The 27,659-nt window shown below is 36.8% G+C and overlaps 1 protein-coding gene across 1 annotated transcript in view; it reads left to right on the plus strand.

Moving 5' to 3' along the window:
* Positions 1-27,659, plus strand: part of luzp2 (leucine zipper protein 2) — a 126,816-nt gene that overhangs the window by 56,712 nt on the left and 42,445 nt on the right. Inside the window, exon 2 of the mRNA XM_051871330.1 lies at positions 22,803-22,914. Coding sequence (XP_051727290.1) covers positions 22,803-22,914 — 112 coding nt within the window. The remainder of the gene's footprint in view (positions 1-22,802; positions 22,915-27,659) is intronic.

Raw genomic sequence — 27,659 nt, forward strand, 5'->3', positions numbered from 1 at the left:
TATTCCAAGGTTATGACTGATTGTTTTCCATATATCCATTTTCTTTAAAGTATCCTTGAAAAGGGGGTTTGACTTGTCAAACGGTGGTAGATATTTCTGGACCTCGACGATTAACTTCTCCGCAATGTAGACTGCCATTTTAAATGTGCGAGCCCTTAAATTTGAATGGCTTCTGATTGGCTGTCAGTGTTTTATCGTTCAACAGCTTTAAAAAAATTTTGTTCTGAAAGTGATCCCAATGATATCGTTCTTCTGCATCATTATTGTTATAGCTGTGCTGTGCTATTCTTTTATATTTAGAACGATTTCTAGAACTATATCTTTATCGTTACAGTTATTGTCCTTGGTGTGAACGGGCCTTAGTTCACCCAAAAATGAAAATTCTGTCATTAATTACAATACAGTTACTCTTAAGTACTTAATTACTCATCCTCATGTCATTCCAAACCTGTAAGACTTTCGTTCATCTTCGGAACACAAATTAAGATCTTTTACATGACTACCACTGTGAAAAAGTTCATGAAGAGATTGTAAAACTAATCCATTTGAATTGTGTGGTTTAGTCCAAAAGTAGTATCGATTTGGAACGACATGAGGGCGAGTAATTAATGACAGAATTTTCATTTTTGGGTGAACTAACCTTTTAATAGTACACTGTAAAAAAAAAAAAGTTGGTTTAACATAAAAATATAAGTTCATTGAAATTAAAAAATGTGAGTTTAATTGTTTTAATCAACAGAAACTCAAAATAGTATGTTATCTACCACATTGTCTAAGTTGATTTGACAAAAGAAAAAATATTGTGATAAATCATAAAAATATATATTTTTTTAAAGCGTAAAAAATACAAAACTATATAAATTAATTGATTGTTTTTGTTGATCTTTTAATCAATTTTCAATGTTGCAACGCTGTAAGTGAACCCAGCAGAACACAGTTCAATCTTTTCCTGTTTGCTCGCATTCATGTAATTGACTTATATAATTGTGCTGAGAGGAAAATTAGCTGCCTACCTCTTGGGGAAACTGGGATTGACATCCCTATTCTACAGGGTTTAATCGGTGGCTTTCAGCGAAGTGTACCCTGTCAAGTAATTCAAGCGTTTTAGAGCCTGTGGATCTTGCAAATGTTCCTCCTACTGTTAAAGATTACAACAGGGATTCCACTCATTATTTTCCTATCAAACTCCAAACCGGAAAAATTGCTGGGCTACAGCCACTGGCCACAAAAGTCCATCACAACGGCAAGGTTAATGGCAAATCACTTTGAGGAATTGATCGTGGGGTGGATGATGGGCCATCTGAGATGGAAGAGCACTGAGGGGGACAGCCATTACTGATGGGGGCAAACACAACTCAAAAGTGAGGTGATAAAAGTTCAGCTGGGCCCTCATGCAAAACCTATTGAGTAGACTTACTCTGATGGGTGGTTTGGACAGTATTTCCAAGATATTAAACTTTTATTCTTCTTATTTTAAACAAGATTTTCTCATTAATAGTGCAGGTTTTTATACGAATTTGAATCGGCATGAAAAAGTCACATAGAGGTATATGTTAAACACACCATAGTAATTTATCTCAGGTCATTCTGTCACAGTGGAAACATCCACAGAGGGCCAATAATTAATCAGTATTAAATCACAGTGTCAGTCTTTACTTCTGAAAACAGGTCAGAAGAAATCATATCTGACTAAATACGAACCCGGGAATATTCATTGGAATTCATTACCGTCTATGGGAGAAATTTAAGCAGGAATTTAAATAGGCATACCCTCAGTTTGTTGATGCAAAAGCATGAAGCGAGAAATCCTCCATATTCATGCATGAACAAATCATCACATTTTAAAAACATCTTAGAAAAGCTGCTAACACTACAGTTTTAAAATATCGCCTCAATTACTTTCGAGTGCGCCAAGCAAGTCTTTTGAATTATAATGAAATAGACGTGCAATGCTGGAATGATAAGTTCCCTCGAAGCCAATTAAAAGTCTGTTTAGTTTGTTTCTAATCATTTAGGCCATTACTTAACTAATTAGATTAATTGCACAATTTTCCATTAATATATTTAAAGGTTTTAAGGATGTTTTAGTCCTCTGCACAACCTAAATTTAGCCATATTGGGCTGAATTTAAAAGTGTGTACACTGTATGTGATTCCCTTCCCTTAGCTTTGGTCAAATATAGATGCACCATGTTGGCCACTGGATCTCAGGTCCATTATTAGCTTAGAAATATTGTATAAGGTATTATTTATTAAAAACCCAAGACTTCAAGTGCAGTTTTTGCAGTGCTTCTCATCTCCTGAAAGAAATAGTCCAACAAAAGTGGGCTACCTGTGTTGTGGAGGGATATAAACAAAGCAGCCGGGAAGGGGTGATTCAATGTCACTGGAGATTTCTGCGCCCGACGTCTGTCCTCTGAGCGGGGCTGCAGACAGTGTCAGCTTAAAATAGATGTTTCCAAACATGAAGTGCATCGTCAATGTGGGTTTAGTCACCAGGATGTGGCCCTCACGCCATGCTGTGTTTTACATTAATGAGCTTAGCTCAGGGACGGTGACGTGGGGGGCCTGAATGAAGATCCGTCCTGATGCCAAGATAAGGTCCGAACCCCTGTCATTCAGCATCCTCAGTCTTTGAGAGAGGTTTATTTATTCTGCCAGGCCCTGTGTAGAGGAGAGAGCCATGACAGGTGTGACCTTACATGTATTTCATGTGTAGATCTTAATGGGAAGTGATGCAGTGTTTGCTCCCCGGGGCAAAAATGCTACACCAGTTCAGAATACATTTCTCTCTATGGTTTGCTGTTCTTTCATGTCCCGTTTTGCCATGTTCAGTTTTTAAACGTAACATTGTAAAATGATTGACAAGACAGATTCAAACATATATATTTTGCATGAGCACAACTGCTCGACAAGTCGATTATACTATTTCTCCTGTGATTTTCTGTGTTTGATTTAGTTTATGAAAAAAAAGACGTTGTACGCTGACTACAGTCAGACTTTAAAGGATAAGTTCACTTCAGAATTAAAATTTCCTCATAATTTACTCTCCCCCATGTCATCCAAGATGTTTATGACTTTCTTTCTTCAGTTGAAAAGAAATTATGGTTTTTGAGGAAAACATTCCAGGATTTTTCTCCATATAGTGGACTTCACTGGGGTTCAACGGGTTGAAGGTCCAAATTGCAGTTTCAATGCAGCTTCAAAGGGCTCTACATAATCCCAGATGAGAAATAAGAGTCTTATCTAGTAAAATGATTGGTCATTTCCTAAAAAAATAAAAATGTATATACTTTTTAACCACAAATGCTCGTATTGCACTGCTCTGCGATGTGCCACGCATTACGTAATCACGTTGGAAAGGTCACGCGTGACGTATAGGCAGAAGTACTGTGGTAGGGCGAAAGAGCTAGTGTGAGACGAGCATTTGTGGTTAAAAAGTATATAATTTTTCATTTTTCATTTTATTTTTTAAGAAAATGACCAATCGTTTTGGTAGATAAGACCCTTATTCCTCTTCTGGGATCGTGTAGAGCTCTTTGAAGCTGCATTGAAACGACAATTTGGACCTTCAACCCGTTGAACCCCGGTGAACATGTCCAATATTGGACATTGTTAATAGACTAATTAAACCATTAGAAAGTGTTTTTAAGTGCTTCAGTATGCAGGAACAAAGATCTCATCCAAGATAGACTAGCTATGTTTGTATGTGTGTGCAATGCATGTATGTACAGTTTGTGTTTGTGCACATTAAGTGTGAACTTTCATTTCCAACCAGTGAGTTATAGTGGAATGAATGGAGATGGTGGTTGACCTTCACACTGTCAACATGTGTCAGCATGCTCCAAACTGAAGAACCCAAGTGAATGTAATGCAGAGAGACAAATGCATCACTCTAGCTCCTGAGCTAGCATGACGTTAAACCAGTCCCTGTCCAATGTAATAAGAGGAGCTAGTTTTAACTCACCACTGAAGCAGCCTCCCTGTTTTTTCAGTTTTTGAAGCTAGTGGCCTCTAGCTGAAGGGTTACAGTGCATGCCCACTGGCGCGGAGCAGAGCGAGCGTTTTCAATTTATTTTCATGGAAGTTGAGCCTCACGCTCGCTTGTGAATTGTGGGATTGACAGCGGACCGGAGGAACCGGAGCAGTTCTTGACTTTATGCAAATATCAAGCGAAAAACAGGGTCGGCAGCCAATCGCTGTGAGGTTCAGGTAGTGACTTCTGTCTTGAGCGTTTAAACATATTCAGGTTGTGCTGGAGTTTATGCTGGATTTAGTGTGTAAATAATATTGTTTACACACTGGAGGCTTTGTAGTTATACAGTATGTATGTTAAATATTGCAGTTTGGATGCTTTCACTGTATTTATATACTGGTTGGGTTTACAAAAGTTTATGAAATTGACAGGATATCTTTACGTGGGGCATTAGGAAACAAAGCTTGCCAATTTTCAAATGTAAGTGGGTGCATCTCTGATAATTATATTGTCTGTGCTAATTACACTGCACTGAAAGAGATAATCTACTCAATAATAAAAATTCTGCCATTGTTTACTCACCCTCATGTTGTTTGAAACCTGTTTGAGTTTCTGTCATCTGTGGAGCACAAGATGTGAATGTCCAAACAATATCCTGGCTGCTCTTTTAAATACTATATATCAAATCTTCTGAAGTCATATGAAGCTTTGTGTGATAAACAGACAGTGAGCTGACTGGATCATTAAATCAATGAGTTGAACTTGAGAACCGGTTCAGTCTGATTCATGAATCAATCATTCCGACTGTTCAGATTCATTCCATTGTATTAAAGAATGTGTGGCTAGGATGTTCTTCAAAAACACCATGGGCCCTATTTTAAAGATCTAAGCACATGGTCTGAAGCTCATGGCGCAGGTGCACTTAGGGCATGTCCGAATTCACTTTTGCTAGTTTAACGATGGAAAAAATGGTCAGCACGCCAGTCGCATGGTCCAAAATGGTTGTACCTAGTCTCTTAATGAGTCGTGTGTGTGTTAGGCGTAACGTACAATAAACCAATCAGAGTGTCATCTCCCATTCCCTTTAAAAGGCTTGCACCATGGGTGGATTTCTATTTACATGGCAGAATATAGACACTCTCAACCCAACGAGTTAGTTTAAATACATGTGTGTATTGCCACGATTGGTCAAATAATTAGCCAATTTCATTCGCCATTACTGCAGATAGGTAATTCTGATACATGCAATGACTATCCATTATGACATGTAGGCATTTTTATCTTTATGTACACATTAAGAATATTTTACATTGTAATCCTTTTATTTTTAATATTTGGCATGTTTGTTTGCTGTGCTGCGGCAATTGACTTTAGAGCAGGTTTTTGTTGGTCAGTGGTGCAGTCATTTTCAGTTGCCTCAAAATAGCAATACACCAACAATGCGCCTGAACATCTAGTTTTCAGACCAGCACGCCCATTGGCGAACAAATGGGCGCGAGTGCATTTGCTATTTAAACTATTTGCTCTTTATGAAAATGATAACTGCGTCGGGCTGAAACTAGCAAAAAACACTTGCATTGTGTCTAGTGTGTCACATTGCGTTGGGTGTATGATAGGGCCACATATGTGTGTGTAGCTTCTATATATATATATATATATATATATATACTTTTTTTTTATGTGTGTGTGTGCATGTATGTATATGTTTATATTTATATATTCTTTTTGTCATATAGGTTTAAAACATGAAAGTTCTTTCTTTCTTATTTACTGCTGCTGCAGAAATGCTCTGTGGGATGTTCTCATACTGGGCTTGTGGGAGTTGTGAAATGTCTAATTATTGTCCTTGAACACAACATCTCAGTTCATGGTAAACAAATTCTTCGAAAGTAAGTGCCCTTGAGGAAAAATAACAAAAGCTCTCCACTCTGAAAATAATAACGCTTTTATCTCTTCCACTCTTGAAATGCAGGATTAAAACAGGCCACAGGCTCGGCTTAAAAGAGCATATCTGATTACATCAAAACACAGGGGCGTTTTTCCCCCCCATTTAATGTAAGCAGTCCTCCTGAATATGCTGAGCATGTGATTTTTTTTTTTTTTTATTATTATTTTTTTTATAAAGCTCAAAGTATATCGATTGCTGCTTGTTAATGTGAAGCGCCACTGTGTTCACACACTGAAATTGAGCACTGTGAATGGGATCTCCTGCCAGGTTTTGATTGGTTTCAGGCAGACATTTGAACAGGTTATAGCCTACCCTTAACTCACACACACTCACACACATCTGGTGCGTATCAGTATGACAGCCTGAGTGTGAATTAACCCAAAAGGTTGGTACACTGTCAAACCCTAATGAACAGCTGTCAGATGACAGTGAATGCTTATCGGTGACACCCAGGTATTGGCCGTTTAACACACAGACCACTTTTGAATCCAATGGACAGGTAATTGAGGGTACATTCAGACAGACTCATTGACTGTGGTGACTAAGAGCGTCATTTAAAACGCCTCTCAGAAAGTTTCAGAGTTCAGAAGTGATCAAAATGACTTTTGAGTTTGATCAGTTTCTGAACAAATCATGCGATGTTGCTTTGAATCCCTTTTCCAGAGTCTCTTAATAGGACTCACCCCATCAGCATCAGGGCAGCACACTCACATACACCAAATGACAAAAGTAGTTCTGCCTACAGAAGAGTATTGCCTATCTGCCACACATCTAAATGTCAAGCCTTTACCTGTGGTTGACACCCAATTTGACCACACAGCTTTTTTTTTTCTTAGACACCAGCAGATAACCCGAAGAGATATTCTCATTTCTACATGTGAAAGAACCTTGACACCTGCTTTGTGTGGCTCTAAGTGGTCACTGATTGTTCCCTTGACATCTTGTCCCTACAACTTTAATGGGATGTCTAGCACGTACAAGATTAGTGAAACCATTACCCCTTCCTCCAACATTCCCCCAGTCCTGACACTAGCTTTAGTGGCGATGCCTCCACAAATATCAGCCTTTAAAAGTCTGGGGATCACTTAGAGTCACTCCTGCCAGTGTCAAGTATTTCAGCTGGAACGCTGGGACATGATTGTGGAGGAAGAGAGAAAGAGAGAGAGAACAAAAAACATCAGGTCACAATCGTTCTCCAGATCAGTTGTTCTTGTTTCAACTGATCCTTAAAGATTATCATGGATCTCTTTCCCATTTCTGGTTTAGAAAGTGGAAGTAAACAATAAGAGGGTAAACGGTGCCACTGACATACAGAAGTAAACAGTTTAATGTCACAATTAGCATATGCCATTTTTCACACTACATTAAATAAAGCACTCCTTTCAGTAAACTAGTTAGCTATATAACAATGAAAATAATTAATCACCCTTGTAATTGTAGAGGGATTGTAGAGATAACACTTTTTCAATGTTTGCGATGGGAATATTGCTAAAAACAAGTTTGCTATTTTTATATAAGTTCTAGGATAATACAACAGCATAGTGATATAAGTATACACTACCATACTGTATATACATTTTTAAAAAAAAATACCTGTAAAATTTACGGTAAGAAAACGGCAGCTGTGGTTGCCAGAACTAGCAACGTTTTAGGTTTTACAGGACCGCACTTAGTTTACTGTCTATTTTACAGTTTAAAACCATATAATTTAAAGGTTTATATTGTAATAATTACAGTTCATAACTGTTTATTTTACACACTGTAAAAAAAAAAAAATTTGATAAATTTACGGTAAAAAAAAGCGTATTTCATTAACTGGTATAATGTTAATTTACCAACCTATTGAAGTACTAATATCTGCTTTGTACCTTTGTAATACACTGACAACCACCAAACACAGTGGTGATGAGAGTCACATGATAAATCATCACATGGAGTTCATCACAAGCAATAAACATGCAATAAACATTAATTTAACAGTTTTAGATGTAACATAAAACCTTAATGTACGTAACTGATTAGAAAAAAACTAAGAAAAACTAAGGAGAAACAGTTATTTCAACGAAAATACATCAAATGTGAAGTGTCACGCAAGGAATTGTGGGAATGTCAATTTTTTAGGGGTTTTCACTGTAAATTATATGATGACTTGTTATTTTTCACTTCCAAAAACTGTAAATTTAACGGTATTTTACCATAAAATTAAATTAAATGTACCGTTAGATCTAAACGTTCACCGAATATAGTACGGAACTTTCTGTAAATGAATTAACTGTTTTTCACCGTAGCATTTTTACAGTCTTTTACCATTAAAATCACAGTAATTTTTTTTTTACAGAGTTTAAGGTGTATGATTTTTAATGTTTTTAATAAGTCTCTCATATTCATCAAAGCTGCGTTTATATGATCGAAAATACAGTAAAACAGTAATATTGTGAAATATTATTACATATTATCATTCTAATATGCTGATTTGCTGCTCAAAAATTATTATTATTAATATTATCCTCTTGAAAACAGTTGTGCTGAATATTTTTGTGGAAACCATAATGTATTTATTTGAAATAGAAATGTCTTTACTCAATTTAATCAATTTAATGTATCCTTGTTGAATAAAAGTATCAATTTCTTCAAAATAAGTTAAATTAAATATGATACAATATTTAACTGATTAATTAAAGCAGAAACTTGGCAAAAAGGGTCACATTTCTGTTTCTTTCCATCTGGTTTCTGCTTTTCATCGAATTACATTCTGGTTTTGAGATAAACAAGTCTGATCAAGCAAATTTTACAGTACACCAACAAATTAGTCAAGCTAAGTTAAAAGAAGTATCTATTTTATTGTTACTCCTCATTAATGATGAACCTATTGCTGGCTGATGGCTTTTTAGCCTTTTAAGCATTTGAGCAAGGAAAGGAAAATGAGAATAGAAAGATTTGCTTACAAAAATGTATAGAAATGCACATTTGTCTCTCTCTCTCCCTCCCTTTTACATTTGTAGGCACACTGATGCAGATGGATCAGTCGAGGTTGAACGAGGTCTGTTAAACAGTGACATCATTGGTTGGGATCAACATTTGGAATGATTTCATTCAGCAAACATTGGCAAATGCAGAAGTTGGCAGCTTATAGCATAGAGGAGAGTAGCCCATGCAGCCAGAGCTGCACTAAGACGGATGAGGGGTCAAAACCTTTGGCAGTCTGTATACTGTAGGAAACGACTGCCATTTGACTGGAACGGGACTTGTGAGGTTTCTCGCTCCTCTTGGCATGCATACATTGCGAAGGTGGCATGACAATTCATAATGCAGGCGACGAAGGTTAATAATTTCTCCTCACAAAGGAACCAGGTGCAAGCCCGCGGCGAAAAGCGAACACTTTGAGCTGGCTACACTGAGGATAAATAGTTAGTACTGCCACTTCCATACGCACATATGTTCTAAGCAGGGACGTTGGATTCCCTATTTGCGCTCTGAATTAAAGCCTTGCGAGAAAACATCGCACCTGAGTCTAATTCCCCATGGGAAGGTGAAGATTGGCATGCTTATTTAGTTCGGCTCCCTCTACCTGCTACTGTACATAACAATAAAGTATTTCGAAACCTCATTCCCACAAGATAATAATTGCTCTTATTATCTGATACGTAATCAAAACGTATTATTCCTGACTAGCAAGGCCTTTTTCTCTGTCATTTAACATAACTTAACCATCTACTGAAAAGGTTTGATTAGGGAAATGACACATCATTTCATTCTCAGATTTGACCCCAGTGCTTCACATAGTGCTTACCTTGGGCAGCGGCTCAGTAATGAGGCGCCACACGACATAAGGAGACACAAAACACTTCATTATGGGCTGCGGCAAATCATTTTACTGCTTGTGTTCATGCGGGCTTGCAGTCTGAGAACACCTTATCACTTTCATTTAATCCAAATTGATGTAAAAGGATTGAATGCTACTTGATACTGTGCATCTTTGAAATACAATTATGGCCCCAATGGAACAATAATCGTCTAGTCTGGGAAACATCAGCACTTAGGGTTATGAACTGATTTTAATACTTATCTTTCTGGTCCCCAGTGTGCAAGATATGGAAGCTTGTTTCCGCCACGGAGTAAAACAATTTTGAAGATATTTGTGACTTTTTATCTCGCAATTCTGACAAGTCCAATTCTGAGGGAAAAAAAATGACTTTTTTCTCAGAATTGCAAGTTTATATCTCACAATTCTGACTTCATAACTCGCAATTCTGACTTTATCTCATGCAATTCTGACTTTATCTCATGCAATTCTGACTTTATATCTCGCAATTTTGACTTCATAACTTACAATTGCGAGTTTATATTACACAATTCTGGGGAAAAAGTCAGAATTGTGAGATAAAAAGTCGCAAAAAGTGTTATAAAGTCAGCATTGAGAGAAGAACTCGCAATTCTGACTTTTTTCTCAGAATTGCGCGTTTTTATCTCCATTCTGACTTTATAACTCGCAATTGCGACTTTATCTTGCAATTCTGACTTTATAACTTGCAATTGCGACTTTATCTCGTAATTCTGACTTTATAACTTGCAATTCTGAGAAAAAAAAGTCAGAATTGCCAGATGTAAACTCACAATTGCAGAATTGTGAGACAAAAAGTCACAATTACCTTTTTTATTTTTTATTCAGTGGTGGAAACAAGCTTCCGTAGCAAGAAGAGAGTAAGAGAGAGAGAGAGAGAGAGAGAGAGAGAGAGAGAGAGAGAAAGAAAGAAATAATTTAAAGTTTGATAAAATATACTCTACAGTTTAAAAGTCTGTAAGATTTTTAAATGTTTTTGAAATAAGTCTCTTATGCTCACCCAGGCTGTATTTATTTGATCGAAAATCCAGTAAATTTTATTTTAATTTTTATATATTAAAATGTAATTTATTCATGTGATGGCAAAGCTGAATTTTCAGCATCATTACTCCAGTCTTCAGTGTCACATGATCCTTCAGAAATCATTCTATAATGCTGCTTTAGTGCTCAAGAAACATTTCTTATTATTTCAGAAGAACAGCATTTAAAACAGAAATCTTTTGTAACATTATAAATGTAATTACTGTCACTTTTGATAAATTAGATGCGTCCTTGCTGATTAAAGGATTAAAGTAAAAACTTACTGACCCTAGACTTATGAACAGTTTTGTATCCAATGTCTCTCAAACCATATGGGCGTCAGAATCTTCTCGTTACTTTTTCCATTCAGTTTTTTACAGTAAAAAAAACCTTGACATTTCAGGAGCAGATTCGGTTATGTACAGGTTGATTTTGTCGCCTGATAGTTAAACATTTTTTCCTCTTCTTTAATAACACAAAATGGCAAAAAAGAAAATCAAATTAAATTTCCAAGAAGGATCATTGAACCAGAGCAGCGCTCCTAAACGCTTCACTGGAGAAAGTGTGTACACGTGTGTCCCGAGCTTTTGAAAATTGCCTTTGGAGCACAGAGGCCCTGAACCATCCCACAGCGACACTTTACCCTTCCTCACACTAAACCCAAAAGGTCATTCTTTTGTCTTTGCGGGCTCTGTCAGATTGCTGTCTTTCCTCATATGTGAGGACACTGAGATGCTGTGAGCCAGTCAATACAGGTATCTGAGGGTAATGGAAAGAGATTGATTTTTAATGTTTCACTGCCCTTTGAAATGAAACAAAGACTCTTCTCAACATATTGGTAATCTATGCGACATAATTAAAATGCGTACCCAGTGAATTAACCAGGGACAGTTACTCTTGCCTAACAAGATTACAATTTTAGTCATTTTAGTATTGTAACTATGTCTCAAGCGTTCAAAAATATGAGATGAGGGCAATCATACTTGAAATTAATTTAAATTAAATCCAAATGCAGATTTTCTAGGAAGTAAACATCACTAGTTGTGATTTGTGTACCTCCTGTGACTTTTTCCTCCATATAATGTTAGTGGAGCAATCTGTCAAGTCTGGTCAGTATGGCATATTGAGTTGTGATTTGTAGGATGAAATTGCAGCATTGCATGCTGAACTGTTTTTGGCTCAGTATGGGGCTGGACGATTTCCAAGCATCACTCATTCTTTTTTGCTCTTTGCTGATTGATCACTATTACAAACACCTTTGAATTGTGAACCTAGTATTCCAGGGCCTTTTTTCTTCCAATGAAATAGCCTTTTTCAGAGCATTGTATTTACTCCAATGTCAGATTTAAAGCTAATTGTGATCCTGATAAGATTATTTAGAATCTGTTAATACACGCAAAACACAAAAATACTGCATGGGTGAACAGGTCTGTGATTAAACTAAGCTACTAAGCAAGATTACTTATAGCATAAAAGCTAATATTTTACATTATTAATGTGCTTTTTGTATTTCAATACAAAGTCTTTGCATTAAGCCTGTTTACACCAAGAACGATAACTGAAACATTTTAATAATCATTCTAATCCTATAAGAATAGGAAAGTCAACATTGATAACAACACAGAGGAACTATATTGGCTTATTTTTAGAATGATTTTTTTTTTTCCCCAGCTGATGAATGATAAAAACATTGAGAACAATCAGAATCCACCCTGCTTTAAAGAGCTGAAGCTTTTAAACTGCAGCGCACGCTTATAATAAGCAGAATGTTATTGTGTGTTTGTGTGGATGCTAATATAGTTATCATTATAGTTATCGTTCTTGGTGTGAATGGGCCTTCATTGGTGGAATTTTTCACTGACTCTTTCTGCATATTACAATAAATCAATGTTTCTGTAGGAGCCAACAGTCTTTTACTCAAAAGACTTCTTTAAAAACAGTTCATCCAGGAACGAATTCAGTGATTCATTGAATCATTTACTTAACCTATTCATTCATCATTAAGGAACAAAACAAGTGACTAGATCCATCAGAAATCGCATACATAAAGTGTCCATCACTTCAGAATCTCAGAATTATCTGGAAGTAGCAGGTTATCCAAATTACTTTTCGCCTTCTGTTTTATGAATTCTATGAATTTGGACATACTACTCTTTTCACTTATATTGTTTTTCTCTTACTTTATAGTAAGGGAATAGGCATATTTGGACACAGGGGCTGTCTTTATGAGTAAGTCATTGAATCGTTCACTCAGTTATTCATTCAGGAAGTAAACAACAACTGTGTGTGGTGTGGCTCAGAGACATGCAGCATTCTACTTCCTTTGGAACAGTCATTGGCAGAGCAAAAACAGACAAAGTAACAAGCAATGTTGTGTAATTTATAGGGCTGCCCCCTAATAGTCGACTAACCGTTAATCAACGTGAAGAGACTTAGTCAACCAAAATTGATATTAGTCAGTTAGTTGCAGAAAAAAAAACATGTCCTCCAACCAATACGCCCATATAGGTCGTTTGTCACTTCCCTGAAATATGACCCATACGAGCGTTTACTAAAGTTGCGCCCCTATCGACACTTTCAATTTATTGCATTATACCCTTTTATCTACGTCATATTTCAGGTTTTGCCTAGCTCAGTTGGTAGAGCATTGCAATATACAACAATATGCAATCATGCGATCGTGTGTTCGATCCCAGGGAACGCATGTGCTCATAAAGTGTATATGCACTATAAATCACTAATGGTAGTTTTAGGGTTGGGGTAGGTGTAGTCATTAATTAAAAAAAAGTAGTTTTGCTAAATGGAAATAGGACAAATGGCGGGTAAGGGACCGTGTAAAAAGTCCACACATTGCATTTAAATGAACACGTATTTTGATTGATAATGACGGTCATGTGTCATTTCATGACGACAGACGTAACACGACACTGTCATTCTTTTTACGCCAGCTAGAGGGCACATGACTTTAAAACGTAAATATAGGTCATATTAAGGTGCTTGAAAAAACGACCTATAGGGCCATTTTTTGGAGGAGGACAGTCTCGAAAAAAAAAAAAAAACTCTACCGGAAATGACGAAATCACTCAGTCTGTGATGGACAGATCGTTAACATCCAAACATTCAGATCTATATCTAAACATACACCTATCATTTATCGACCTCAAATATGGCTTCTCACTATGTAAGTAGTAGCAACTTTACAAGTCCTCTAACGTTAAACTACATAAATGTGCGCTATTATTTGGGAGTTTGCTTACTGCATGACGTGGAGGCGCCAGTGCAATCGGTCACTTGCATTTAACTTAAAATACTGCAACATATTTGGTCATACAGATAAGAATAATCCAACATTCGAAACTGAACTTTGCTTTTGTAAACTCACAATAACAACAAAACGTCGTGCTTTTGTAAAATAATGAAAATGATCAGGATGCGCTTTCTGAGCGTGTCACAAAAATGAACTGAACCTCAGCATATACTTGCCTCACAGACATGAGAAATATATCTACGGAAAGCTTGAAATGTCTACTTTTAAATTAACTGATTAAAATCTAAAACAAATATTCTCAGATTATGTAATCCATATGAAACGTGCATATAGGCACATCAACTACTACGGATATAACTTTGAGATAACTCTCAGCCGAAATCTCTGCAGCTGAAAACACACAAAACACTAGTTTATCAATAAATTATTAAAATGTTCTCCTTCTGTTTTTTCACACCACATTCATAATCATAACTTTTGCCGGTGTTCTGCTGCAAGCTTTATGTGTGCGTTTGAGCACTGATTAGGCACTATATATAAAATAAACGTGCGATTAGTCGACTAAACACTTAAATGAACAACTACCAATCGACTAGAAAAATCTTTAGTCGAGGGCAGCCCTAGTAATGTACTTAATATTAACTTCTTGCTTGTTAAACTGGTGTATATATACAACAGTATTCAAATTGCTGATTACAGTTGTATATATTTGGAGCCACAGCACTCCTGCTCATGTGATTATGGCTTAATTGCTCACAAACTGACAATTCCAATGACTGTTGTTGTGTACCACAATAATAGGCTTTATTTCATCTTTGATTCTAGCTGTAAGTTTAATGACGCATTTGTATTTTAAGTGCAGCCTTTCCAAACTCATTGAAGCACACTGTGTTATCAGACTCTTTATCATCAACATGTATATGTCCACCCTAATCCTACGAGGCAAACAAAAATAACCAGTGTTAGACAAAGTAAAATATAGTCACAGAGTGCTTGTCAAGGGCATAATTTATTGCATTAGGATACACCAGCTTACTGACTCACTGCATGTGTTCTGCTGTATATTTAGCAATGTGCAGAGAGGTACAAAATGTATTCCAGGTATTAAATTGGCCTAAAAAAAAAAATCTTCCAGATCTTGTGACAACACTACCAGTCTGGCTGTAATACTGGGGGCTCTAGACACCTCCAGCTGGGCATTATTACACAGCTTAACATCCTACCAGACAAGAGAGCAGCTGGAGAGAATCATATCACATGTCTAGAGTTGGAAATTGAGTCAAAACATATCTATGGCAAACAACCCCGGTACCTTCCGGAAATACCTCAATTAATTTGTTATTTTAAACAGGATTTAATAGGACATGCACGCTATGGCTGCTACATATCTAGTCACGTCTGCATGCCTGAATGAAATGCTCAATAATGCATTATGGATTATATTTCAATTTCAAGATTACGCCTGGGACAAATTATTAATGAGATATCTGGCAATTATGAGTCAACTCTAAAGCTCAAACTCAAGTCATTTCCAGCAAAGCAGAACGACGGTGATCTGAATACTGAAACAGAGGCAGAAAAGAGCTCACTGGCCTCAGGTTGTTTCCAGATGTTAGCATGCTTATTGTGTAGTAGAATTGTAGATGAGCATTTCATTGCAACTGCAAATGGGAAACAACATGAAAACATGAATTGGAAATTTCACGCCCCCTTTAAACTCAGTCTCATAGAAACAGATTATATGTGCACAGTATGCCCTAATTTTAGCTCCAACCGCACAAATGATTTTGGGCAACCATGTATTTCAAAGCTTTCTGGCATGTTGCTTCTCTTTCAGTGCAGTCTAAACTTATCAAACTCAGTTCATGTGTTTCTACTCAAATATAGTTCTTGTGCTTTACATGTGAATTGGTTTTTGTTGCATTTGGCATTGCACGCTATTGTCCTGGTCATTCAGTGGACTAATATAAACTGTATTGTGTTCATGAAAAGCATTTAAACAGGGCTGAAGTGCCTTTTTCTGTTTATTTCCTCCCGGTGACATATTCTTTGTGCATGATTTTGTATGAGCTGTTGCATATTTATTTGCATTCTGCAACTGTGGAAGGGTTTCATGCAGATGAATAGGCTAGGAAGTGTGGAAATTAGATGGGCAGTTCCAATCGCAATTTTTATTTCCATTATTACTCTACCTTTACAGTATTAGTCTATGGCCACAGTGATTCCTGCCAATTGCTTGCTGTCACATTTATCTGGCTCAAAGAATGACAGCGCATAAGGATTTGATATTCAAGTAAATGGTATGAATACAAAAGATACTCTGACATCCCAGCACTGCAGCTCGTTTAAAAGGAGTAATGCGACTTTCCCCTGCAATTTTTCATTTAGTGCTTCCCTTTTTATCTCTCTTTTCTCCTCCTTTTTGTTCTCATTCATATTTAATGCAAAATTGACATAACCAAGATTTTCAAAGCATGCAGAAAATATATAGAGGACATTAAATCCCACACAGCCGAACAGGATGTTTAGTGGCAGATGTTTGGTCGTAATGCTCAGCAGCTGCAGGATGCATTCGTCTCTGTTTGAGCGCAGCTTTTCAACTGAAGTATTTAAAAATGCAGTACAGAAGTTATTTATTCTCTATTGTATGTGTAAGTAAAAACTGTAAATAAACTTTAGGTAAGGTACTATATATGGAAGCTTGTTTCCGCCAGTAAATAAAAAATAAAAAAGGTAATTGAGACTTTTTATCTCACAATTCTGACTTTTTTTTTTTTTCTTGCAATTGTGTGTTATAAAATCAGAATTTCATGATATAAAGTACGAATTGCATATTATAAAATCAGAATTGGGAGATAAAAACTCGTAACTGCAAGAAGAAAAAAGTCAAAATTGTGTTATAAAGTCTTTTGTACAAGACTTTTTTCTTGTTTTTATCTCACAATTCTGACTTTATATCTTGCAATTCTAACTTTATAACTCGCAATTCTGACTTTATATCTCGAAATTCTGACTTCATATCACGCAATTCTGACTTTATAACTCGCAATTCTGACTTTATATCTCGCAATTCTGACTTTATATCTCACAATTTTGACTTTATAACTTGCAATTATGACTTTATAACTCGCAATTATGAGTTTAAACATATCGCAATTGTAAGAAAACAATTTTGCACCTTTTTTATTTTTTATTAAGTGGCGGAAACAAGCTTCCATAACTATATGTGCATACACTATTTTTGAAATTGACTTCAAAAAATAGTTACATGTGTGACAGCTAGTCTTAGTCTAGTTTTATATCATATATAAAAAATAGGACTAGTCTTACTTTCTGTGAATAATATGGATTGTTTAACATAAAAAACTGTATCAGTCCTGTCACTTCCTGAGGCTACACTAATGTTTTTTCCCTATCTTCCCATGTCTACAGTTATATGCTCATGCTTATACTGTATTAATTTAGGATTGAATGTAAGAATATATTTATGATTACAAATTTTAAATGCAACAGTAGGTGCATTTTAATTTGTTACGTTTTTGAACTGATTCATATAAAACAAAAAAGTAGTGGCCAAAAGAGATGTCCAAAGGGGATCGGTTTGGGGATTTGTTTTTAATGACCTATACAAGTTTGATTAAACCATCAAAATATGGTTAAAATATTTTGAAATATGAAGGAAGAACAAAACACTAAACTTGGTTAAGGTATTTATCTGACAAAATTGTTTAGCAAAACTATAGCTATAGGCTTTATTTTACTATGCAAAAAAATGCTCACAGGAAGAAGCATACATTAACTACAACATAAACGGTTATTAATATTTCATTGGTTCTCTCTTGTTTTTGCATGTTTTCATAATTTATTTGTATGACAGCCTGGGAAAAAATTCTGTCTGCACAATTTGGCATGTTTCATTGTGTTATCACAAATAAAACATTTAAATAAAGGGTGAAGATGTCAATATATATATATATATATATATATATATATATATATATATATATATATATATATATATATATATATATATATATATATATATATATATATATATATTGCCTTATCAGTCCCTCTAATATTCAGGGTGCTACGATTTCTTTATTATATCACTCTGAAAGCATATAAAATTGCACTGTAAAGCCATTAGCTTTACAGGAAACGTTCAGTCCAACGGTAGCTAATGGAAGATGAGGAGCGATGGGTCCTGACTTGTTGGCTAAAGCCCAGTCACACTCCATCTGATCTTTACCTCAGCAAAGGCCTATACATCCATACTGAGCTGTAGCAGCAGGACTTGTGAAACTCAGCACTTTCCACTTTAATGACCAGGGCTCAGCACTTCTTCATTACGGAGGACGATCAGATTCATATAATTCAAAGTCGAGCACAGAAACATACTGGGTGGGTAGGGAGGTTCGGTCTAATGAGGCTGCGTGTGCGTCTGCTTGTTTCTCTGGCTGTCGTGTGCTGTTATTCAAAGCTCCCTTCATCCTGAACAATCAGTTTTTCAGACAGCATCACCATTCATGTGTGCAGATTGTTTCTGGCAGATCCTTACAGCTAGCCACCTTTTCTTGAAGAAGGATTGTGGTTTATCGTCAGCCTTCACATGGTGTGGCTTTAATCAGAATTATGCGATCGTTGGCAATGAGGAGTTGTGGAGTGCGGCGTGCGATTATAAGCCTGTTTGTCTGACAGGCTGATTCTCATTAGAACACTTTCTGTGGTCTCTCTCGTATGAGAGCCTGCCAAAACAGCTGTGTCGAAAGAGGTCACAGCATAATTATCAACCTGTGATAGTAATGACCAATTTATTCCTCATAATCCAGACTCTGTGGTTATCTGTACTGTTGTGTCGATGAAGCTGTTCGTATCTTGAGCCAAAGGAGGTCGATAATATCGGGAGAAAGTTATCCCTTAGCATTTCCGATCATCTAATGGCAGCTGCTTGGCTGACACAGGGAGTCTTCTTTGCCCCTTTTAAATGCTTCTAGTGAATTTACCCTTGTGAAAATGAAGTGCTCTTAATTGACTAAATGTGTACTTATAGTGTACATCAAATCTTAAAAATATATTTAAAAAAATGAATGTAATATTGCTTAATATAATATTATCGAAAAAAAATAGAGTACAATTTCATGAATGTTTCTTAACACACAGTTTTTCAGAACTCACCACACAGTGAACACAACTGCAGTCAATAGCCATGTTTCCATTCACCTATTTTTATGCACATTTTGGGATATTGCATAAAAAAACCTCTGGATGGAAATGCCAAGATGCACATACATTCTAAAAACGCGCATACAAAAGACAAAGAGCCACAGTTGCTCCCCCGATTGCAGCAACTTCAATTTTTATTACAGATATTTTGCACTTTCCCAGAAAGTGACGAATTTGTTCTCTTGAACACATGGGATGGAAACGCTGCTTTGTTCGCAAATGTTTTATACATTATTCCAGTTTCGCGCTAAAGTTAAATTTGCAACTTTGGATGGAAACATAGCTTATGTGCATCATTTATCACTGCTTTGGCACAAAATGCATTCAATGGCCCTGTTTTAACGATCTAAGCTCATGGTCTAAAGCGCACGGCGCAAGTGCACTTAGGGCGTGTCCGAATCCACTTTTGCTAGTTTAAGGATGGGAAAAATGGTCGGCGCATGGTCTAAAAGGGTTTCCCCTATTCTCTTAATGAGTAATGGGTGTGTTTTGGGCGTAACGTGCAATAAACCAATCAGTGTCATCTCCCATTCCCTTTAAAAGCTAGTTGCGCTCGCGCCATGATGGATTCTCTAGCAAGGAAACGGATCTGCTCATGCGCAAGGTTAAAGCACACGAGCAGACCATCTATGGGACGAGCCGGATTCCACCAAAGCATTTTTATCTTTATGTACACAATAATAATCTTTCACATTGTAATCATTTTATTTTTAATATTTGGCATGTTTGTGTGCTGCTGCGCGTCCCTGTGTGTGTAACAAGCAGAATGTACGCGTGTTGTGCACCCGCATATAGGCGCATATTAAAAAGCGCGTTAGTTTTTTGTTGGTCAGTGACAGTCGTTTTCAGTTGCCTCAAAATAGCAACACGCCAACAATGCACCTGAGCAGACCTCGTTTTCAGACCAGCATGTCCATGGGCGCACAAACGGGTGCAAATGCATTTGCTATTTAGACAATGTGGCACGGGACGTGCGTCGGGCTGAAACTAGCAAAAAACACATGCGTCGCACCTGGCATCACATTGCGCCGGGTGTATGATAGGGCCCTTCATCTTTCAAATTACATGAATTCTTTTCTCGCTTACCTACAGGCCAATTTGCACGTTTACATACTCTTAAGTTCAAAACCAAACATAATACAAAACTGAGTAAGACATTTCTACAGTAACACCATATTTTGACTCTAAAAAAATGAAATGCTATCAAAACATTTAGATGTAGCTGAACACCTACATGGGTGTTAGTCTTTCAATTTCATTAGCATTTATAAAAGGGGACAACTTAGGAATCATCTTTTACTGTAATGTAAACATGTTTTATTACATGTTATGAGTGCCAAAGTATGTTTGTTGGGTCACATCTTTTGCTAGTGTTATGTAAGAATGAGTAGATTTGAGACACATGAAGTGTTTTGGTAATTTTAGTGCATTTTGAATGGAAAATTCTAAATTTAACTTGTGTGCCAAGCTGAAAGTTTGTTCGAAGAACTGTGTGAAGAGTTTTGAGAAAAGTGACCTAGTATTGAGAAAGTATTGTCCTAGCGATAAGTACACTTTGTGCCATCAGGTTCACATGCACTCAAGCTTCAAGGGTCTCCCATTCTTGGGTCATTTTGAGTCAGACTTGTGAATTCAGTGAATTGTGAACTAGAGACTCGCTCTGACCGGATCATTTGAATCAGTGAGTTGTTGACTCGAGAACAGATGCAATCAGATCAATCCAGTTCATGAATTAATAGTTCAGTGTGATTTGCACCAATTTAAAAGATCAATTGAAAAGAATTAGCTTATTAATGAATTGGACATCGATATCATGTCTCAGAAGGGGTGACAATTTCTTCAGTTCAAAATAACTGGGAACGACATGTTTTTATGAAATGTAGTGGAGTAAAAAGTAGGATATTATGCTTTGGAATGTATATTATAATATTTTTATGTATATTTTTCTTACAAAAACCCATCGCTTCGCTTCAGAAGGCTTTTATTAACCCCTTGGAGCCGTATGGATTATTTTTATGATGGATGGATGCATTTTTTTTGAGCTTCAAAATCATGCCCCCATTCACTACCATTATAAAGCTTGGAAGAGCCAGCATATTTTTAAATATATCTCTGATTGTGTTCGACTGAAAGAAAATAGTCATATACACTTAGGATGGCTTGAGGGTGAATAAATCATTGGATAATTTTCATTTTTTGGTGAGCTAACCCTTCAAGTTCAGTAACAAAGTGAGAATAATTAGTTACTGTCCACCACTGAAAGTCAGCATGTAACTGAAGTGAAACGGCTTCTTCAAAAAGAAAAAATGTAGGGAAGGACTTGATTTTGTCCGTGTGGAATTGATTGGATCGTTGAATGGTTTGCTATTGGTTGATCTAATGTGAGTGACAGGTTGTCCCACCCTCACGCCAGTAAACATGTCATTAGAGGAGAGAAGAGATGTTGCTACAAGAGTTATTTTGATTAGAGATTACAAGGGCACATTCATTTTAAAATAATGATGTGCACAGCTAAATACAGTACTATACCGTACACAGCTTTGGTTGAATGTTTGTCAATGAAGAGAAAGAAGATGCTTCTTGCTGGCAGATATTGTACTTGCACCATTTACCAGCAGGGGCTAACTGGGTCACACTAACCAGCCAAACATTGACCCCTTGTTTGAGCCAGACTCTATTATTGACCTCTCACAGGTCTGCCCTAGATGGTCTGCCCCAGCTCCAACTGAAATCTAGTAGAGAGAATGGTATTTTTTCTATCTCTATCTGTCTCTTCCAGCCCACACCCTTGATCAGTTTCACAGACATCACACTGTGGGAGTTTTATAGGCATGATGCCTTCCAGCATGATTTATTTATTTCACAGGTGTTGCTTTCCTATCATGGAGATTAGTATGACTGTGCTTTGGTTTCCCTGACATAAAAGTTCAGCTATGAGAAGCACAGGATGCTTTGGCAAAGAGCCCTTTGTTGAAAGCGTTTGACTGTACTCTACATAACTTATTTATGATTTATATTTGGGACGATGACAAAAGAAAATCACGGCACATTATATATCTTTTTTTGTGCTATGCACAGCTGTGTCTGTCTTTTTGGGTTGGCAAAATGTTGAAATCCTGATAAATATGTATATGTGTGTGTTTATGTGGGTGAGGCCAGATGTTTTGTAGCTTAGCAGTTGCAGTCAATGGGATCAAGGCTTGATATTTTAACATACATAAAATATGTATGTTATAAAGTGTTACCGTATGGCTTTTGAAACAAAATATTTTTATATTTTTCTCTGTCTGCTGCCTTAGACATCAAGAAATCCTGAAACAGACCCTGATGTGACTTTGAGGCGAGGCCACGAGTTCTTTTTCAGGATTTTCGTGATGAACTATTGGATGTTTTCTTGAGTTCATCATCCACTCACAATGGCTTGAAATCCTCCAGGCTGCTGTAACCTGCCGTGCAGAATGAATTTGCCAGGCATGCCGTAGATTTAAAGAAGTCATCTTTCTATTTCTTTTCTTTTCCTGTAGCTATGAGGGGCTGGAGAAGAAGCTGAAGGAGGTTTTCACAGAAAGGACAGGAATTTTACGACAACTCTCCAAAACATCAAAGGAGCTGGACAGCATCAAGGGGAACCTGCAGGTAAAACCCTCTCCTGCCTCTGCAGCGCTGTTCATGTGATGGTGGGAAAGTTAAAGTGATTTGAAAATTTAAATAATCCATATTAGTGCATCTTTGTTACACTATTTAAAGGGTTAGTTCACCCAAAAATGAAATTCTGTCATTAATTACTCATCCTTGTGTTGTTCCAAACCTGTAAGACCTTCGTTCATCTTCAGAACACAAATTTAGATTTTTTTGATGAAATCTGAGAGCTCTCTGATTCCTTCATAGACAGCAATTAAATTACCACTGTCAAGGCCCAGAAAGGTACCAGAGGAACCTTTTCTCTGGGGCCCGACTGCTGGACAGAGCAACCTTTTCATAGTTCCTAGAACTATTGGCCGAAGTACCCAGATTTTGCTGAGTTCGCACCGCAGCAACGATTTTAGTTCTAGGAACTCCTTTTAGGGGAACTAAATTAGCTCCTACTTCAGAGTAGGGTCTAAACCAGCACTATATGAACTATCAGTGACATAAGTGTACATTGATTGGTCAAACTCATGTCAAACACCGGCACACAGCATTTTTAAAAAGCTGTGTAAATATATTTAATTCACAAACATGGAAAACAGTGATAACGGCATTTATCTGCTGTCTGCAGGGTTGAGGTCGTTTCTCCGCCTCGATGATATGTAATACTGAAAGTTGTCATAGTAGATTTCGTCTCTTAGCCCCACTTTTTGCTCTTTCGGTCTCGTAAATTATGCGTTTACATTTCATCTCCGTTACCCACGACACACAACAAACACAGCTCCGATCACAGGACCAGATTTTAACGTTTGTAAATGCTGCGCTTAAAGACACCGCTGTCGGCCGCTTCAGAGTTCCTATTCCCGGTGCGAATACAACCAGGAAAATGGCCAGATGGAGAAATTAGTTCTCGGGGAACTATCCTAGTAGCTAGTTTCTATAACTGAGTTCCTAGAACTATTCGGTGCGAAAGCCCCTATTGCTTTATAAAATTAAATTTGAACCACTGCAGTCACATGGACTATTTTAATGATGTCTTTAGTACCTTTCTGGACCTTGAAAGTGGTGGTTAAATTGCTGTCAATCGGGGATAAAAAAAACTCTTGGATTTCATCAAAAATATCTTAATTTAATGAAATATGTGTTTTTATGACTTTGTGTGGTTTGTAGTATTTGTGTCTCAGAAAAGATTGATCTCAGCCTCAATTTTAAAGACACAGTTGACCCAAAAATGAAATTTCTGTCCTCATTTATTCACCCTTAATGTCATTCTAAACCTGTATGACTTCTGTGGATCACAAAAGATGATGTCCATGTAGTGGAAGTTTAGTAACAACATTATTCAAAATATCCTCTTTTGTATTCCGCAGAAGAAAGAAAGTCATACATGTTTGGAACGACATGAGGGTGAATTGGGACAGAATTTTCATTTTTAGGTGTACTGTCCCTTTAAGCATGAACCACACTGAGCAGTTGCTATCAAATATTCACAGCCTACAAATAAGGCTTGTTTCTTATATGTTGCAATGTTTGTTAGCCCAAGAAGATGGGTAAACTTGCTGGCTGAACTAACAATTGCAAATGAAAGCGCCCTATTACATGCTATTGCATGAGCGAACTCCAAAATCCTTGAGCATAATTATCTGTTGGATTTTGTACTGTGAACGGGACAGAAGAAAGCACTAAACCAATATGCAAAACACATAGTAATATTTAAAATACAACCAATAGCCACCAAGCAGCTATAAAGCTGCATTAGTAAACCTGGCAAGCGCATATGGAGACCGATTAGCCACAAAGAGAATGCATTATTCCAGGCATCTGAGCCAGTCAATCAAATACTTGATTGCCTTGTCCAATGGCAGTCAACCAGGCACCGGTGCCTGAGAAAAACCATACGCTCCAAACGCATTCAATCTAATTCATAGAGCGATTTATTGTTCTGCTGAAGTGCTTGGAGCGTTAAAGGATAAGGACAATAACGGCGTAAATAAAACTGACAGAAATAGTTTGAAAGAGCTTTTTTATATTGAGAAATATATCTATCACTGAAATGGGTTATCATGATTTTGATACAGTTGTGTTTCTGTATGATCAGTTCATTGAAATTCAATGGTTCACTCCTGCGATTCCTGCATGTGAACGCATAGTAATGGGCGAGTATACGTTTAATGGGTCTGTTAGGACGTTATGTGGTGTTTCTAGTTGGGTATGCAAGAGTAGCAGAACCTCAGGGGCCCGACTGCTGGACAGCAGCCGGAGAATCCCTGGCCCCGCGCCGAGCTGCAAGATCCCCTGAGTTTAAGTCCGAGATCTCCAGTGGATTTGTAAAACCATGATCAACTATGACCTCTTTAGCGTGATCAATTATGTATATGTGACCAATTAACCTTTTTGTTGAGCAGATTTACTGTCCATACTGTTTATTTTTATAATGAGAGCTCCCCAGAGTGCTGCTCATCATCATTAAACTTCGCCTGATGGAGCCTGTAGTCTTGGCAGAGGTTTGTGTGTTTGTGCCGGCACATTCCTGCCAGCTTGGCCTGAGTAGACACTGCAATGCCAATCTCAATACAACTCAACAGCTGCACAGATGGTCTTCCCCTGACAAAGCTTTGCTGCTGTTAGTCTCTGGAAACACAAAGGAGTCCGAGTGGGGCGACAGAGCTTTAGTGATGACCAATATGTTTTATGCCAAAGAATGTCCTGAAGTCAATTGAAGTGCTGTTGTTTTAAATGCTGCTCCATGATCAGTGTTGGACCTGACAAATTATATATTGTTATTATGTGTCTAGAAGATTTCAGTTGGCTTTATCAATGATTGCATCTTTTGGGGGGCGTTAAAGGATTAGTTCACTTTCAAATGAAAATTACCCCAAGCTTTACTCACCCTCAAGCCATCCTTGGTGTATATGTATCTTATTTCTGATGAACACAATCGGAGATATATTAATAAATATCCTGACGCATCCAAGCTTTATAATGGCAGTGAGCGAGGATCAACAAGTATGAGCTGAAGAAAGCACCTCCATCCACATCCATCCATCATAAACATATTCCACACGGCTCTGGGTGGTAAATAAAGGCCTTCTGAAGCAAAGCGATGCATTTGTGTAAGAAAAATATCCATATTTAACAAGTTATGAAGTCAAATATCTAGCTTCCACCAGACCGCCTTCCGCATTCAACTTATGAAGAAAGTGTAAAACTCTCGCAGTTCAAACAGCTTACGCTACGTCCTACGCCTTCCCTATTCAACTTACAGAAAAAACGGAACTGACACGACACCAGTTCCATTTTTTTCATAACTTAAAGGGTTAGTTCACCCAAAAATGGAAATAATGTCATTTATTACTCACCCTCATGTCGTTCCACACCCGTAAGACCTTCGTTCATCTTCAGAACACAAATTAAGATATTTTTGTTGAATCTGATGGCTCAGTGAGGCCTGCATAGCCAGCAATGACATTTCCTCTCTCAAGATCCATTAATGTACTAAAAACATATTTAAATCAGTTCATGTGAGTACAGTGGTTCAATATTAATATTATAAAGCGACGAGAATATTTTTGGTGCTCCAAAAAAAAAAAAAAAAAAAAAAAAAAAAATGACTTATATAGTGATGGCCGATTTCAAAACACTGTAATTATATAAACACTTTAATTATGCCTTGTAATACAGCTTATAATGCATTATTGTATAATACATCGTTACACCTAAAACACATGACAAACAACCAGTTTCAGATGTAATAATGAATCTGCAAATATTATAATGCATTTTAACTTTAATAATAACATATCTCTTGTCGGTTTGCATTACAGTTTCTAACAATATCTAGCAATGGTTCTCAAATCTGATTGGCTGAGAGCCTTTTCCAGCCATGTGACATTCTACTAATATCCCATGAAAACCGTTTCACAATTTGTATCACTCCGCTTGTTTCTGTCAGATCTATACTGGCAGCATTTCTCACAGCGAACATCAATGGCGGAGGAGTAAACCCACTATAATTTTACAATTAATGCTGTTATTGTGCCACTGAATGTAATTTTAGGAGTTTTTTTTAGGCTAGAATGTAGTTGTTTAGACCTAGTTAGACCTATTAGACCTTTTCTTGCTTTTTTAACAGTATAAAATAAAAAATAAAAATCTTCCTATAGTACAGTGAAAAAAAATATTCTAAAAATATGAATTGTTCATGTCTCTTTCCTTGTGACATTTGTACATTTAATAATATTTAATATATGTATAATATGTAATTAATAGTGTTAACACAACCAACACGACTTCTTTGTCAGTGGAAAAAAAATGAACATATTTTAATGAAAGAAAAAAATTAACGCTCATAAACATCAAAATTCTTCAATATACAATTTTAAAAATTATCTGAATGAGAAAGGTTCAATATCTTTTTTTTTTTTTTTTTTTTTTTCTTCAAGGTTTTGCATTCCATTATTCATGGTGTATGCTGATTGAAGAAAATGGAAATGAGGCTATAATGAGAATTAGTCAGATTTCCTCCCTCTGATCTCGCTGATGTTTCTCTGAGGAGGGAAACAGATGCTTTGGAACTGCCCCACCAAAACACCATTGCTTAATTTGGTAAAGCTCTGTTTACTGGGCTTTCCGGGCTTACTGAAAAAAACAAATCTGCATATAGAAGGTTGTCATATCTTTACAGATGAACAAATCTGACAGTGTCAGCGTCATCTGCCATGTCAAATCCAAAAATAAACAGCTCAAACACTCAC

The sequence above is a fragment of the Ctenopharyngodon idella genome, chromosome 18 (assembly GCF_019924925.1).
Source record: "Ctenopharyngodon idella isolate HZGC_01 chromosome 18, HZGC01, whole genome shotgun sequence".
NCBI classification, from domain to species: domain Eukaryota; kingdom Metazoa; phylum Chordata; class Actinopteri; order Cypriniformes; family Xenocyprididae; genus Ctenopharyngodon; species Ctenopharyngodon idella.